This window comes from Peromyscus leucopus, chromosome 1, assembly GCF_004664715.2.
Source record: "Peromyscus leucopus breed LL Stock chromosome 1, UCI_PerLeu_2.1, whole genome shotgun sequence".
Lineage (NCBI taxonomy): Eukaryota > Metazoa > Chordata > Mammalia > Rodentia > Cricetidae > Peromyscus > Peromyscus leucopus.
In genome coordinates, this window is record NC_051063.1 from 130,300,738 (window position 1) to 130,318,735 (window position 17,998).

General features: G+C 43.6%; 1 protein-coding gene across 2 annotated transcripts in view; it reads left to right on the plus strand.

Moving 5' to 3' along the window:
* Atp10a (ATPase phospholipid transporting 10A (putative)) overlaps window positions 1-17,998 on the plus strand; it is a 165,458-nt gene that overhangs the window by 70,074 nt on the left and 77,386 nt on the right. For both annotated transcript variants that reach the window (XM_028855714.2, XM_037198221.1), the window contains exon 2: window positions 11,897-12,101. In XM_028855714.2, the coding sequence (XP_028711547.1) occupies window positions 11,897-12,101 (205 nt within the window). The remainder of the gene's footprint in view (window positions 1-11,896; window positions 12,102-17,998) is intronic.

A 17,998-nucleotide genomic window follows, 5' to 3' on the forward strand; every position in this document is an offset into this window, starting at 1 on the left:
GCATTTGACAGATTCAGACAAAAAACTCCATTATATATATTAACATAGTGACAGCGAGGTGGTAAGCTAAGGCTAGTTGTGGCTATTCTCTCTTTCTCTGATCTCTTCGGCTATTACCCCTGTATTTGGCTTGTGTTTCCCATTTAATAAGATTGTTTAGAAATTCGCCTACCTTCAGTGTCACACTGGAGTGCATAACTGTGTTCTTTAAGCAATTCGGACTGCCCTCTTCTTGGACTGGGAAACTTGGCCTCCTAGCATGCTCCCCAAGAAGCCAAGGACTCTCAACGTCTGCTCAAGCTATGCTGTGACATTGCAGAGAGCTTTCTGCCTTCCCATGGAGTAGCCAGTTTCCCATTATTTTGGTTTATTTTGTTCTTTGAGTCATGGTCTTGCCCTGTAGATTTAGCTGGACTCAGACTCAGTAGCCCCCTGCCTCAGTTTCTCCATTGACTGTAGATGTGTGCTTCCATGCTTAGCTTTTCCATTCATCTTGGTGTATTGCTTTTATAACACACGCAATAGAAAATAATTTAGGAAATGTGCTTTTCTTTGCTATTTTTATTTATTTATCCTTAGTTGGCATGTAAAAGTTGTACCTATTTGTGGGGTACAATCTGATGTTTTGATAATGAATATATTGATGTTCATAGAGAGTATATGGGTCTCCTTATTAACTTATCACTTCTTTGTGGTGAAAAGTTCATTTCATTCTCCTAGCATTCTTGAAGTATGTGTCACTGATATCCAGAGTCATGCAGCTATGCAGTAGAAGACAGAATTTATTTCTCTTGTCTAACTGTAGCTTAGCACATATCTCCCAAACTCTCCCTCCTCCAGCCTCCCCACCGACTTGGGTCCACTGCTCTCCTCTCTGCCTCTCTGAGCTCCCTACCTTTCTCATCTGGTGGTGGCCAATTTTTTCTCCTCTCCACCTCTGTGAGATCAACTTTTAAAGATTCCATGTGAGATCAGAAAGTACATTTCATGCTGATGTTTTAAACGATGGTATTTTTAGCAGTTTTCGAAGGCTGTTCTAAAGAGCCACTCCAAGCATTGTCTTTGCTTCTGAGCTCATGTTCGATTCTGAATCAGTTAGTGCCTGGTGCTGAAAGAGCAGATGTTTGAGCTGTGGTAGAAGGAAGAGCCATCCTGGGTGTTACACAACACATTTGGCTCAGGTTTTTGCTTTGGCATTTGCCCATTCTGTTTCAGTGATGAGTTCTCACCTACATGATTTTTAAAATATGTTGCTCCTGTAAATATTTACTTAATAATTCATTTTCCAGAGTGTTTGTGTTGGGTGGTTCAGTGCAAGACCTCTCACCCAGGACTGATTCTGATGCCCAGGGGACATTTGGCAAGGTCTACAGTTGGCTTCTCTAGTTAGAGGGAAGGGTGCTGGCATCTCTTAAATGCTTGGGTGCTACTCAGTGTCCTGTGATGTGCAGACAGCTTTCTGCAATCAATTACTATCTGGCTTCCAGCTACTCGGGAGGTCAAGGCAGGACCATGGCAAGTTCAAAGCTACCCTGGGTATTTAGTGAAACTCTTAAAAAATAAGAATTAGAAAGACAGGCTACATCTCAGCAATAGACTACCAGTCTAGGATGTATAAGTCCTGAGCTCAATATATCCAGTACTGGGAGTCGGGGTCTGGGTGTGTAGGTGAAGGCAGGTGAGGGTGGGTGAGGGTGGGTGAGGGTGGGTAGGGGTGAGTGAGGGCGGGTGAGGGCGGGTGAGGGTGGGAGCAGAACTACCTGGCTCAGAACATCAGCAGTGCTGAAGCTGTGGAGCCCTTTAAAGCTGTTATCTTTTATTCTGGGCTTTCTATTTCTCCGTCTGATGAGGAATGAGAATATATAGCATTTAGGCAATTTTAATAGTGTAAATTTCTGTTTCTTTCTGACTCTATCTCTTTATTTCTGCTTCTTTGTTTCTTGTTTTTTCTCTCTTAAACACAGGTCTACATGCACATATACACACTTGTTTATTTGCCCATCATCTGAAAATAAATCCCATGAAAGGATTTTCTACTCCAAACACAGGAGGCCTGTTCACTAGTTTCTTCATGAGGCTCTGTAAACCAAGAGATCACAGACAAGGTTGAAATAGAGCAAAGACAGTTTTATTTGGGAGCAGATTAAGATTGCAAATTGAGAGCACAATTTCAAGGAGACCAAGCCAGCATCCACTTAGAGGTGTCGTGGGTATGGGCTTCATCAGGTCTGCAGGTGGAGCTGCATGCTGATGGGGTGGTTGTACATTCTGTAGATCTATGAGAACTCAGCATCCAGGATGGACTGTACTTGGCAGCCATCCTCACACCCTGCACTGCATTGTCAGGCTCTGGAAGATTGCTCCCTGTGATCTGAATTCCTTTTCTGACATGTCTGATGTCTTCTGTCAGTAAATCTCTATGACAGTAATGGCTTTTTGTAAGTATTTTTCCCCACACACATTCTGCAGCCATTTGGCTTCCTTCCTTCCTTCCTTCCTTCCTTCCTTTTTTAATTTTTACATTTTTTTTGTGTGTGTGTGTGTCAAAGACTTGTTTTGTTTGCTTAAAAAGGACTATGCAATGCCCTGTCAGTGAGCTGAAGGACCAATCTGTTTCAGAGTGCTTGGGAGGCCTGGTGAGCTCAGTTCTGTGGGCTTCCCCATTTCTTAAGTGAATCTTCTGTGGGTCTTACGAGATTCCCCCCTCTTTTTTAACTTCTAAATTTACATGTGTGTGATACACTTTGGAGACTATAAAATGCATCTGCCTGCTTATAAAACAGGACACATCCAGGTATGTGTGGCCAACTACATTTTTGTTGGTCTAACGAATGTAACCACTTGAATGGTAATGCCCAACTTAACCCCGGATGTCTTAGCAGGAAATACAAGCTGACAGAGACCAGAAACCTAGGTGATGTCCATAAGAGATCCCTGCTTTTACATGGATTGTGATGAAAGAGGATAAAGAGAAGATACTAGTCTTTTAGTCATGTGATTATGTTGAAATTGTACTCGTGGGCTTTATTTCATTGAACCCTGTGGGCAATTGTAGTGTTTTTCTCATAAACAATGTGCTAGCTAGCTTTTGTTTTAATTCCATACTAGAAGTCAAATGTAAGAGGTAGCTCGTGGCTCTTTTGTGGTGTTTCTGACTTTATTAGCTAAAATGAAACCCTTACTTCAAAGGCAGTATTGGGGAAAAGTCACACACAAAGCAGCCTGCAAGGTGAAGCCCAGCATGACTATGGCCTATTTAGTTTCCTGGTGGTGCCAAGAGAGGGTAAAGTGTGCTGGGTGGGAATAAGGAGTTCTGGGGAGCCTGTTGTGAGGGGGCAGGCTTGCTGGAAGACTGAACTAGCTCAGGAAGATGAGCCATTCAGAACCCAGGGCCTGGCTTGGCATGAGTCACCAGCTCAGATGAGAATGTGTGTGCACCTGGGCTTTGTGACCTTAAGTAAAAGCATGGGGCAGATAGGAGGCATCGTTAGCAATAATTGATCACTCCAAAGTCAGAGGCTTAGTAGGTTTATAAATATATCCCACAAAAGGATTGTGTGCAACTATGTAAAGTGGCTTTATGCCACACAGGACACAAACCTGTCTATGGCTTCTTCCTGCAGTGAGATGTGATTTGTCTTAGGAGGGAGCAGTGCTCAGAGCTGCCACTCAGCCTAAAGCCAGGAAAAAAACCCCAGCTTTCCACCTCAGTGAGAACAACACCAGAGGGAAGTACCCAGAGTCAGAGGCCACAGCAGAGCACCATCCTTCTGTAACCACGGCTCAGATGGTTCTGGACACATGTGGTCCCAGGAATCACGGCTAATCTCTCAGTCTGCTCAGGCCTATTTAGGGCACATGTGCCAGTTCATAGCACAAGCTATAATTTGGTGTCTTTTGACCTTGGACGAGGTCCCTCTGATTGTTTACAAATTTTGGCAGAAGGACTAGAAGCTGCTGTTCTGTGCCTCCCAAGCACTGCAGTCTCTGCTGCAGCTGCCTTTGTTTCTTCAGCATGCATAACAAATGTATTCTCAGACCACACCAGTCTCTGGCTGCACAATTTCAAAGGGACAGGGGACTTAGCGGTTCTTGCTTAGCATTTTCCAAAGTCTTTGTGAGATGTCCCTTTTTCAGGCCACCAGATTAGATGTGCTTTCAAGGTCAAACCTCCTTTGCCATTGTGGATCCCAGTGTAACATGGGCTTTTAATATTGGACTGCTCAGTCTCTTTAGGATCCATTTTTCTAACCAAAAGTGGGAATTCACTGGTAGGACCAAGAGAGGGCTTCCCAAGATGCAGGCTGGAGAGTACACTGTGTGGTGACTTCCGCATGGTATGGATGGAGCTGTGTTCGCCTTTTGCTTGTAATTCCTGCCAGTACTAAGATAACGAAGTCTCAGCGCCAAGAGAAACTACTATATAAACCATCTAGACCAGCTGGTGCTGGCTGTAGACCACAAATAAAAGCACTGGTTGCTCTGGAGTACCCATGACCCTTGCACAGAGGGCTGTTTCTGAAGAACAGTTGTGTCTTTCCAGAGACTAAACAGGCTGAGGCATTTGAGTGCTGAGTAAGTCTCTGGGGAGATGAATGCATGCCAGGAATGTTTACAAAGATGACCCTCTGTGTCCATGGGTGAGCCGCTGGGAGTTACAGTTTCCAAAAGTGAGAGGATGTGGCAATTCCACGCACACATTCCAGGACTGTTTTCCATCTGCGTTCCCTCAGCAGGGTTTCCAGGCAGAAAGCACAACACTAGAGTCCCTTGCTGTTAGTGGCCACCAAGCATGGGTGGGTACCATAGAACCCTACGCTCACCTTCCAAATGTGGGCTTATCCCTCACCCACTGGGCTTCATTTGTTGGTGTAGTGCCTCCCAGCTGCCCACAACCCTGGCCTCAGTGTGAACTTGCCTTTGGCCTTTCATTGTTCTGGTCTGGGGCTGTCTGTCCTCTCAGCACTCCCTAACCCTGTGCTCAAGGCTCACTTCTGCCTGTCTTCCCCTGGCATCCTGACAGTCTTCACGTACATGCCCAGACATTTGTAACCCCATGCAGTGTTTATGGGCATTCTCAGAAGTGTGGATAGCATCCCATTGCAAAAGCTCATGGCTCTTTGTGCTGACAGCAGCATCACTACCAAGTCAGAAGTGAGTGTGCTTTTTATTCTTACATCTTCCCATGTAGCCTAGAAAGACACTTAGAGATGAAGCCATTATATCCATAAATTCAGAGACCAGGTTAAATACAGGGATAGTGACAAGTCAAATAATTATGACTATTCATTTACACGCAACAGCAATAGGCCGCCAAGGTATTAATTGGTTGTGAGAGACACCAGAGTCTGTCTCTCCCCACCTTAGCCCCCCCAAAAACCAACCAAACTAAAAAACAAAACCAAAATCAAAACTTTATCCTTTGCTCAGAGAGCAAAGTATGAACCAATAGCCTAAATGTAAATCTCCCGTTTTACATTTACAATGGAGAGCAATGCATTGAAGTAGAAGGATAGTCAAGTAGTCTCTCATTTTCTGTATTAGTTACTTCTCTCATTTTGGTAATAAACACCCAATAGGAACAATATGAGGGAGAAGGAGTTTATTTTGGCTCCCAGTTTGAGAGTATAGTCTACCATGGCAGCAAAAGCACAGCATCAGGACCAGGGCAGCTGGTCACATTGTGTCCACAGTCAGGAAGCACAGAGATGAATGCTGGGGCCGCTTTCTGCCTTTTTTGTCTTACTCAGGCTGTGACTGCAGTCCATGGTATGGTGCTAGCCACACTCAAGGAGGGTCTTCCCACCTCAGTTAAACATCTCTGTAGTGCCCCCACAGACATCCAGGGCTGTGCCTCCTAGGTAATTCTAAATCCAGTCATGTTGACGATGGAGATGAGCCATCTCTCTTTTTTTCTTATAGTTTCCTCCGTGTTCCATTCTAGAAGCAGAACATCTCTACTTTAGAGAGATGAGTAAATGCGCAGTAGAGATCAGTCTCACCATGAAGACACTGGAGAGCCATGAGAATCATACACTGGATGGAAATCCTGATATATACATCTCTAATCAATACTTAAACCTGTAATTTATAAAGAACTACAAAGCAGTAATATCAATTTACTGGCCTAAAGTAAAAGTGCTTTGTAGCTGGATAGAGCAATTGCTATAAATTCTGTAGTACTTAATAGTCTTAAAAGCGTGATTTCTATGAATAAAGTAGTTTTAACCAAGCTTAAACCACTGATCAAAATGATGAATTAGGAGACCGTGTTCTATTTTTCCTTTAATGAAATTGGTCATCCTGATTCTTATACCATTTTCCTTCACTCCAGAGTGTCTCAAGTTAGACAAGCAATGTTCAGATGAGAACAGCAAGGCAGCATGTGCCGGATTATAAAGGGTTAACAAATTTTCTCCAGAAGAAAACTGCAGAGGCCTCAGATTCCCTCATATCTGTTTAATACCCCCTCTTTCCAGCTGAGCAAACAGAGGCTGGGAAGTGACATTGCAGGGACACAGGTGATTTGTGGCTGGCTGGCTGGCCAGGCTTCTACCCTATTCTTAGGGTTGCAGTGCATTTGCCTGTGACCTTAGGCCTGGCTTTTTTGACCATAAGACACTCTTTTACTATTTTCTTCTTTGTTTCCTATTTTTATTCCTATTTTTCTTATTTAGTTTTTCCTTAGAATTTCATACATGAGTACTACATTTACTTCATTTCCACCCCTCCCTCTCTTCCTCCAACTCCTCCTGTGCCCCCTCAAATGCATGACCTCATCTTCATTATTGTCACATCTATACATGCACACAAACACAAAACCAAAACAAAGCACTGAACAACAAAACCCCTACTGAGTCCATTCAGCCTTGTTCCTATGTGCATGTGTGTAGGGATGACCACTTGGGATTGAATAACCTATCAGGAAGCTCACCACTGAAGAAAATTGATTCTCTTTCAGCTGTCACTGATGGCTTGTTGCTCTTCATCTTCGGGTGAGGCCTCGTAAGATTTCTCTTCATTGGCATGTCCACTGGTGGTGTCATCATGCAGGTCCTGTTTAGGCATTCATATTGTTGAGATGTAATGGGTGCAACTCACTTGTCATGCCTAGAAAGAAGACCCTGTTTTGCAGCAGGTGTCTTGGCCCTCTGGCTTACAGTCTTCCCCCCTCTCTTTTCCACTTTCTCATGAACTTTATGTGTAAGGATTGCATTGCAGATATATCATCTGGGGCTGAACACCCCACACTCACTTATTCTCTGCAATTTGATGAGTTGCTGTCTCTGTAATAGTCTCCATTTGTTGCAAAAAGAAGCTTCTTGGATTAGGAGTGATTTATCCATGGGTACAAGAAGAAGTATTTAGAATAGCTAGAAACTGTATTGGATTAGAAAAGTGTCAAGAGTTATCATCTAGTGTCTATGGCCTCTCCAGCTACTGGTAGTTGATGAGTCTCAAGACCCAGACACACACATTTTCTCTCCCTAAGTGCTCTCTGAACTCTTCTTGGGTTGATGGTCTCAGGCTAGCTCCTTCATGAATCTTGAGTTGAGAAGCTGGTTATCATCCTCTGGAGTGACCATGATTTATGGTGTGTGACTGTATCCCAGCTCACATTCCAAGGGTGTGCACTGTCAAAGCCTTTTGTTTGTATGTCATTTCATCCTCTGGTGTCACCACACTTTCTTTTCATGAGGTAGATCTTTCTCAGGCATAGATATTGTAGAACAAAGTGCTGGGGAGATTTCTTGTTTACTGCTTGGTTTATATAGACTATGGGGTTGCCAGGGAGAGAAGATGGGAGAATAAAGAGGAAGAAAATAGAGAAGAGAGGGGAGAGGGCTAGAGGGCCCTGGCCTTTGGTGTAGGAATTAGAGATGACGTGTTGTTTTTATGACTGTGTAATAAATGTCACACATATAAGCTGCTAAACACTACACAAACATGATCTCACACTTTCTACGGCCTGCAGGGATTAGCTGGATCCTCTGCTCTGAGTCTTGCCAGGCAAAAAGTATTAACGGTCTTCACATAGAAGGTTCCAACGCTTCTGCGTTTAGGAGAAGGTATTCTTGTCTACCTCTTTCCATGCAGTAGGTCTGGGCTATAATTTGAATGATCTCCCAAAAACTTACAAGGAAATTTAATCCTTATTGTAAGTGACAAAGAGGTGGAACACTGAATTCTCCCACAGATGAAGGAAATACTGGGTTGTCTCAAGATCATCTCTGTCACAAAAGCCAGTTTGGATCCCCTTCCCATGATACCCTGTGCTGCCTTGTATGTCTGCAGATTTCCTACTTGTTTTTCACCAGATACTGCCCATTGGCCTTGAACCTTCTACTTTCCACAACTATGAGCTGAATAAGCCTTTGGGGTTTATATATATCATCCAGTCTGTGTTATTCACTCATAGCAACAACAACAACAAAAAAACTAATTAAGACAGTCTAAGATAGCTGATTGTCATGCTGGCTGATGGGTGAGAGCTTCATCCTCAGGTCCTGGTCATTGGCCCCTTCTTTTCCTTCATATACGTCCTTGTCTCTGATACCAGGCATGGATTCGCAATACTCATATGTCTAGGTCCACCTCCCATTGGAAGTTGTCCCTTGGGTCAACTTACAACATGAGAATTGATCACCTGGCTTCCATGGGTATATCTGACTCCAACCCATTCACAGAAACCATGCATGATCCTGTGTACCAGTGTTACCAGCCTTAGGGTCATCTTGGAATCTGCTGCCACAGGGGTAGAATCTGTCCTTAAAAAGAATTCAATATGCTATTCTTTTTTTAAAAAGTATCACTTCTAAAATTACTATAAGCTCATCTGCTATGTTGAGGACTATGGTTGCTGTAAACCCTCTCTATTTAGCTTTCTTCTTTTATTTTTTTGTGGGTTAGGATCAAACCCAGGACTTCATGCATGCTTGACACATTCTTTACCACTGAGCTACAGTCCAGCTCTGCAGCTGTAGAAAGTGCAACCCATGCATCCCAGGTGATCCTGGTTCCTGGAAAGAGTGCCTTTCTGTGGGTGGGCTAGACTGAAGTCATCTGCAGACATGGAGTACTATGGCCCCGGGATGTACGCTGTGGAGGAAACTGGTTGACCGTGTAACCACTTGAGCACCCAGCAGAAGTGTGAGGAAAGTGGAGGTAGGCCTAAGTAGGTCACCTGGCCACAGCCTCAAGAAGAGTGCTTCTAAGAGATCCCTGAGCATCAGATGAATTTATTTCTGCCTTCTCTATATTACTTTTCCTGTGCCCTGGTGTGGAGCCATAGAGCACAAGCATGTGGATAAATCACACACTGTGTTGTCCCCACCCATTCTGCTTCTTCTGCTCACCCTTTTTGGCAATTGAGTCTGTGAACTGTTCCTAACAAGAGACATAAGACTCAAGGTCATGAGGGAGGTAGTCATGCAATGCCGAACAGTGGGAGTGCTTTCCCACACAGGCATCATCAGGCCATCTTGTTCTTGTGGAACCATCGTGGTTGTCCACACATAGTTACACAACTTGGGCTAGTCACACCATGTGGTATCTTGATGCATTCCAGAGACACAGTGACCATGAATGTGTGAATCTGCTGCCAGAGGAACTAGCTTTACTGTAAACATTATTTATAACCAATGTGTGCTCTAAAATTATCACAAAGAGGTCGGAGGTTTAGCTCCATAGAAGAGCAGCTGTGGGCTTGGTTTCCTAGCACTAGGGTAAGAAAATAAAAACACATAACATGCAGTGGAGAAAATACACAGGCTAGTGACGTCATCACCTACCATCTAATATCGTATCCTGTATATGGTTGTTTGTGGTATGCTAAATGCAGCTTGCAGCACAGCGGTTTTGTTTGTGGCAGCATCACTGCAGACCTGAAGTTTTGCATTACACCCTGGTGCTACAACAGCTATCATGTCGTTATGTGATGGTGTCCATTTAGCTCACTGTTGCAGAGGGCTGGCATTGAGCTGACCTTGTTGAAATAGTTCTGTGCTGTGTTGATCTATGTGGGCTGCCAAAGCCAAGTATTTACAGCTGGGTCCTCAGGAGGCATATATCCTTGATCTATAAATGGCCTTCTAACCAGTGTTCTCATATTGTTTTGTGTGGACATATCTGCTCCCTCTTCCCTTGTTCTAAGGACATAACTCAGATTATAATAGTACCTCACCACACCTCCTTTACTCAGTTCCCTCTAGATAGAAACACCCTATCTCCAAATGTAATCAGAGGTAGTAGGGGTTAGGACTTCAACACACAAATGCAGTGGAACACAGTTCATTCCATAATACTAGGGAAGACTGATAAGAAATATGTAGTATCTCTTATTCTTCCCATAAGTGGAGGTTTCTATGCTTAAGTATGTAGACATTTACATGAAAAGAATACAACTTGCATTTTATGAGGGATGCTTGGTCTAAGACATCAATATGATGTCTTGTGTACTGTTCATTTATCAATGATTTCCAACATTGAATTTCTCAGGGTTTGCTCAAGACAAGAATTCCTGCACCTGCAGGGCTTTTTCCTTGGAGCCTTATTCTTTTAGGCATCTTGAAGAGGGGCTGCTGTTCTTGCTTACAGCCTGTCCTATGCCTCATTGAATACTGGCCTTAGGCTTCTTCATGGTGCTCCTGTCCGCTAGTTCTGTTGGGGAACCTCCTTCAGATGCACATGCCCTTTTCTTCTTCTGTTCTAAATAAAAGTGATCTCTAATGGGAGGCCAAGCTAAGCTTTCTGAGCTTTGATACTGTGTACAAACTCATCAAAGATGGTGCTGCTGAGCTTCTCTGCCTCCTGTCATCACTGTCCTGGAATGGGTCCCAAGACCATCCCATCTGAGAGTCCCATTGGATCAAAGCCTTGCCCATGGACCTGAGAACATCTACTGCGATCGAGAATGTTTTTCAAAGGGACTGGCTCTTTAAATTGCTTTACACTTTCTGTAGAAACCCAGGAATGGTGTTGATGAAGAAGAGAAATTAAAAGCAGATGCTTCTAATGATATAAGCTCAGGGTCTGACCTTTGGAAAATCATTGTAAATGCGCTTAACATATTAAATCTGTTTGATAACAGAAGGTCGTATTTCTACAAGTTTGGTAGCAATTTTGATATTTTTGATACAATTAATGATACTGTATAGTTCAACCATCATTACTATTTCCTAAACTTTACCATCACCAGGTAGAAACTGTATCCATGAAGACATTTGTTTTATTTTGTTTTTCCTCCTCTATCCTTCCATAACTTGAATCTCTTCCTCTGCACATGGACCTATTCTAGGTCCTTCTTGAGTGGAGGCATTGCATAGTCTGTCTGTGAATCTTCACTTAGCACATCTTCAAGGTTCACCTGCGTTCTAGCTTTCTTTCTTAAGGACTGGGTAATATTCCACTGTGTGTATACTGTATTTGTCTACCTGTCTATCTGTGGGAGGAGGGGTTGATTCCATGTTGTAGCTGATGACATACATAATGAACATAGATGATCTGTTTGAATCCTTACTTTCTGTTCTTTGGAAGCACAGGTCTGGGAGTGGTCATTTTAACCACTTTCAAGTGATGAAGCCATTGGCATTTATGGTACCCACAGTGTTGAGTGCCTACACGATTATCTAGCTCCCGAACATTTTGTGGGCCCAGAAACAGCCTCCTTGCTCATTAAGCAGTCAGTTTTCATCTTCCCACTTCCAGCCACAGTTGCCTTGAGTCCATATTCTGTCCCTATAGTTCTGTCTATTCTAGCCATTTCAAATAGAGTTATATGCATATATAGCCTTAATCTTGTTTTTGGAAATAACTTTTAATTGACACTTAAATACTCATCAGCCAAATTTAGCCTGATTGGATCTTGCCAACCATGTTAATCAAAATCTCTTACCAGGGAAGAACAGAAGTATGTGATTCGATACTGGAAACAAATCCGAGTGGGCGACTTTGTCCGTCTTCACTGCAATGAGATCATACCTGCGGACATTCTGCTGCTGTCCTCCAGTGACCCTGATGGGTTGTGTCACATCGAGACTGCTAACCTGGATGGAGAGACCAACCTGAAGCGACGGCAAGTGGTCCGTGGCTTCTCGGAGCTTGTAAGTGATCTTCATTTCCAGAGCATCCCAGTGTCTGTCTCCCCTGCAAGCCTGTCTTTGGTCTGGGCCACTTTGCCTAGTAGACAGAAACTGAGTCTGACAGCTCCTCCGTGCCTACGCCCATATGGATGGGGCTCTTTCTGACTGTGATTTCTAGTGTACTTAATAAGTTTCTCAGAATGCTATTTAGTCTTTGAAGAATTGTGAGTGAACATTCTGAAACAGTCAACATTTACTGAGTCATTTTGCTAGGTCACCAAATAGCAAGCAGCATAGCAGAGTCACAGTCTGTTCCTAGTAGGTTGGGAACATTATCTCCTCAAGTGACTTTCTCAGTTCAGCCTCAGGGCTTCCAGAGTTGAGTTCTGTCTCAGATGTGTGAACCAACAACTAAGAGTAGGGTTGAGTAAAGAGTAGGTAGGGAGGTTTTACCCATAAACAGGCTAGGAAATGGAGAGTCCCCAAGGAGCTTTCCCACAGGTCTTCTTAAAAAAAAAAAAAAAAAAGGTTTCCCCTTCTACGTCTGTGTAGAGACATTCAGTGCTAACACCAGGTGAAATAATGAAACACAGTCCCCAGGCATCAGGAAATGTCGAAAAGGAAGTGGGGCAACCTCCTCCTGACCCCACCTACTCCATCCTGCATTGCTTGTCTGAGTCATTCCTTCAGGTCTGGACATTTCATGTACAGAGGATGCTTTAAAAAGTGACCCAAGGAAGTGAGTCCCTGCATTTGAGGGAGGATGTCATTGGGGATTTCTTCTGCCACTTTGGGTCATCCCACCACTTACCAATAGAGTTCTTTGGGGTCTAGAATCAGGGCCATGGGGCTGGCTTTAGCTTTGACTTGGTTATATAGTCAATGGATCCACAGGAAGGTACTGCAGGCATTGCAAGTGAAGTGATTCTTGATCAGGACCGCTGAGGGGCGGGGAGCCCTGCCTCCTACTCTCGCCATGTCCTGCAACTCACATCAATCACCATCACAGGCGGAGATGCCTCTTCACACACCCAGAAGGCCACTAAGGGAGAACGGTAAGACCTGTGGCTGGGGGTTTTGAGGCAGCTGCCTCTATGGATGCCACTTGGTTACAAGCCTTTGCCTTACTGTCTTGCCCTTTCTTATTTCCATTGCAATTTCCTCATTGATCTGTGACTAGAAAAAAACAAACACAGAACACAAAACAACAACAACAAAAAACCCACCTGATTTTTCTACCAAATATATTTTGTGGAACAATAAACTTAAAAATTACTTGTATGTAGGGGTGCATGCTTATAATCCAAGCTGCTCTAGAAACTGAGGCAGAAGGTGGAAAGCTCAACGCCCAGGTGGGCAATGTAAAGAGACATTGCTAAAAACAAAACAACAGCAACAACAACAACAACAGCACCAACAAAACTGGAACAAAAAACATAATATAGATGTACAAACACAGGCAAAGTACTATATATGTGTGTATATTTACACATATGCTTACATTTGTTTGTTTAAAATGGAGCACTTTCATCCCAGGCCAGGAAAGCAGCAGGGCTTGTTTGTTAGGGGCTCCATGCAATTCCTGACCTTGCCTGATGATTATGCTTTCCTGAATTTGATAGTTGTGTGGGTCCATGTGCAGGAAAGTCTTGGCAGTAAGTCGACCTTGTAGCTAGGCTTCCCCACCTGGCCCACTGTGTCCCAGAACATGACACCTCTGCCTTCCTTCCAAGAGATAAGGAGATGGGTGGGGCAACTAACATTGCAACATTGATAGCTGCAAGGGACACAAGTCCCCTTCCAATTTTCACAGTCTCACCAGGAGGCAAGAAGAGGCTTGATGGGATACGAAGACCAAAGTTGAAGTACAGCACTGTGTAGAGGATGAGTCAGACCTAAGTGAGGATGTGTGAGTATCTGAGGTTGAGGGAAAGATGATGCTAATCAGAGTCAGGGGTAGAGTGTTCATGTTTGGCAGGGTGGGAGGGATCATCACAAGTCTGACTCCTTAGTTAACTCCCAAGAATTTATTCATTTCTTATTGTTTACTCTTCAACTTCTGAACTCACCTAACCCCCCCTTCTCAAACAACAACTGTGACACTTCATAGCTTCATCGTACTTTGTATAGACAAGTCAGGTGTAAGTGGGATGCTTAAGATTCAAAGATGGTGTGATGGATAATTTCGTTAATTTGATGGAATTTAGAATCACTATGGAAACCAATCTCTGGGGGTTGTTTGTGAGGGATTATGTGGTTCATTGAGGTGGGAGACTCACCTTAACTGTGGCCAATACCATCCCATGTCCGGGGATTCTGGACTGAATAAGGAGGAGAACCCAAACTGAGCACAGGCATCCATCATGCTCCACTTCCTGACTGTGTATATAGCATGACCAGCTGGCTCACGTGTGTGCTGTCGTGAGTGCCGTGACTCTCATGGTAGACTGTATCTGTAGAAGTGCAGAAATAAACCCCCAAGCTGCTTTCTGTCAGGTGATTTGTCTCAGCAGGAAAACTAACAAATACAAATGGTTGTTCTGTATCACCCTCTAGGGCAGTGGTTCTCAACTTGTGGGTTGGGACCCTTTTGGCAAACCTCTATCTCTAAAACTTTTGTAGCAAAACTATAGTTATTAAGTATAGCAACAAAAAATAATTTTGTGGTTGGGGGTCACCACAACATGAGGAATTGTATTAAAGGAGTCACAGCGTTAGGAAGGTTGAGAACCATTGCTCTCAGACCTGAGGAAGCAAATAGCATTGAGTCATAATTTAGTGAAATTGGGTCAGACTAACAACTAAATAACTCTGACTTTTTAGTAACAGCTTCTTTGATAACAACGAAGTTCTTCAAGATGTATGCACATTTTGACTGTCATATTGATGTATTTTTGCACTTTCAGAATTACTGCTTATATACTATCCTAATGAAATTTATGTGTTTATTTCCCATATGGAAAGTAAAAAGCCATAAGTCTTTGGCTTTTAAATGCCCAACAGCTGACAAACCAAGCCTCTCATGGCAGCATTACAATGTAAATTCTCATTTAAGTGGTTTTTTTTCCTATTAAGTATTAGAAAGATGAAGAATGGACTATGGTCTGGATCCTGATTCATGTAAGATTCAAAGCAATATTTTACCAGCTTTATAGATGGTCAAGTGCAGGAAGTAGACTGCAGGAAACCTTAGAAGGGATTTTTATATTTGTATTTCTTTAAGACTAACAGATGACGGGGGGGGGGGGGGGTGACTATGTCATCAGTGCAGTCAGGAGATAAATCACACCATGATGACATCAGAGAAAGTCTCTCGAGGATTTTTATGTGTTCTTGTGGTGCTAGTAATGGAGCACAGGGTGCCCACTCACTGGGCAGATGTTCTGCCTTGGACCTGCACCTCCAGCACAGATGTGAAGCAACCTTAATGTGAGATTAGGCAGTAAAGACTGAGCCGTAGCTGCTGTAAGCAGTGGGTCTGAGATAGACACAGCCTTCTGCTCAAGAGACAGCCATAGCTTATGGGAGGGGGCTGTAATTTTGGAAGTTGCTGTACGTCTACCCCAGAGGATCACTGAGAGCTGCCAAGCTTGGGAATTTGCTGGATACCAGGGTAGTCCCTGATCCTTGGCCACTGGGGATGCTACACTCGACAGTCCTGGCAGCTGCAGTGGGCTGTAATGAAGATGGGTAGATGGCTTCTAGACAGTTAGTTGCCCCAAGGAGCCCTAGCCTTTGAGTATGAGAGGCTAGGTGAGGTTGTAGGGAGAAGCAGCCTAACCTGGGACAAAGCCTACTACGTTTTTGCTTTTCATTACCCTGAACTCACTCACTCACTCACTCACTCACTCACTCACTCACTCACTCACTCACTCACTCACACACTCACTCACTCACACACTCACCCACCCACCCTCACTCACTCACTCACTCACTCACTCACTCACTCACTCACTCACTCACTCACTCGCAGGCAGTTCTTTACTCCTCCACCTTCCACCAGCGCCCTCTACTGATAAAATAGAAGTTAGCACCTCTCCTACACACTCTCATACATCTTGGATAAAGTGTTCATGTGTTTAGATACGAGTGGCTCATGCCCTGTCAGGCCTAGTAATTTAACAAAACGGGACTAACCCATGCCCACCAGCTGATGCTCCTGTTAGGGTCTAAGGTTGGAAAGTGCCCATCCTCAGCTGTCAAGGGATGATTCCAAAAAGAGGGACTTGAACCTAATCTGAAGGCAAGAGTGAAGGTTAAGATACTAGTTCTTTGGTGCAGTCACACAGACCTACACACTCCCTGAGTGGTGGAAATGTGTTTATTTAATGAAGAGTATTGGATAAAACTGTACATGGTTGAAGGGATATAAGACAGGCAGGAGGTGATGGGCATGTCCCACTCAGACCTCAGATAAAGATCCAGACTGGGTGGGTGGCTGCACTATCAAGCCTCTGTGAAGGGAAACTTAGAGTCTTTGACTTAAAAAGAAAGGTTTGGTTTAAAGCTTGGGGTTTAATAGTAGCAACCAAGAATTCAGGAAGGAATCCCAGTGCTAAACATTGCATTCAGAGTTGTGAGTCACATTTATTCTGCTCTTTTAGGTGCCAGACCTTAACATGCCTTTGCACTTGAGGTACAGTAAACATTATTTAAAAAATTTACATATTTTAAAAAGAATCCTATGAAACAATGATTATCTCACCATGTTACCAGTGCAAAATAGATAAGGCAAAGGCAGGTGTTCTGCCTGCCTGCCATCTTCCAACCTGCTAGTGTAGCTGGAGCTGGAGCAAGGGGGTTCTGTCTGAACTGTCAGGGAGAGGTCAAAAGCATCCAGGTTTTACCTATGTTCACAATAAATATTCACAGACCTGCAGGTCTGGCCTGAAGCTGTGTTCGCCCCACCACAGCTCAGGGAAGAAGTTCTAACTCACCTGTAATATTTGCATGGACAGCTCTGTAGAATCAGGCATTTTCTAAGCATCTCAACTGATATACAACACTCCCCTTTGCAAATTTTGATTCTTTCACTAGATATTTATTGAGCATCTGTTAGTCATCAACGCTGCATTAATCAAAGCTGGGAGCTTTTTCTTCTCCTGGTGCTCATATCATCTCTGTAAATAAGTGAACTGTGTGGAAAGTTGAAGTGGGAAGTGGTAGGTGTAAATAACAAAACAGAAGTAGGGTCACAAAACGCCAGGTGGGTGCTGGATTTGAGGGCAGGCCAGTATTCCCCAAGGCAGTCCAGAGGCTGAGTTTCTGTTGGAGAAGAGTCCTCCACATGTGGTTTCTTTGCCAGTTGATTTACTGAAGGAATGTGTTCTGATGGTTGTTCTTGAGTGAATCTGTCCCTGTTGGTACTTAGCTGCTACTCATGAATAGGTGTGAGTACATATGTTTTTGTGTATGACTGTACACAAGAATATGTGTACATAGGGATGTACAAATATGAGTGTATAGTACAAGTAACATCTTGCTTCGTTGGTGTGCAATTTTGCATTATTTGGTATTTTATTTCAATTTTTTTTTAGAGACAAGATCTGGCTGTGTAGCTCAGATCAACTTCAATCTTGTCTTCTTCATGCTTTAGCTTTTTGTAGTGGTGGGATTACAAGCACACACCAGCACACCTAACTTGAAATACTTTTAAGTTTACAGAACTGAATTTCTGTAATTTTCTTTACCGATAACATTGTGTTCCAGAAGCAGCAGATTTCTCAGACAATGTTCTGAGGAACGGTGCCTCCAGTCTTGTCATTGACAAGGCTGTGAGTACAGACCTCAGGTCAGCATGCCCAGATTGTCCATCCACTACAGAGTGGACTAAAGAACACTCTGTTCCTTGTTGAAGGGCCCGGCCTGGTGTCATTTGTCTCCTGGTTGTTTTGTGAGCCGAGTGCCCAATGGGCTGC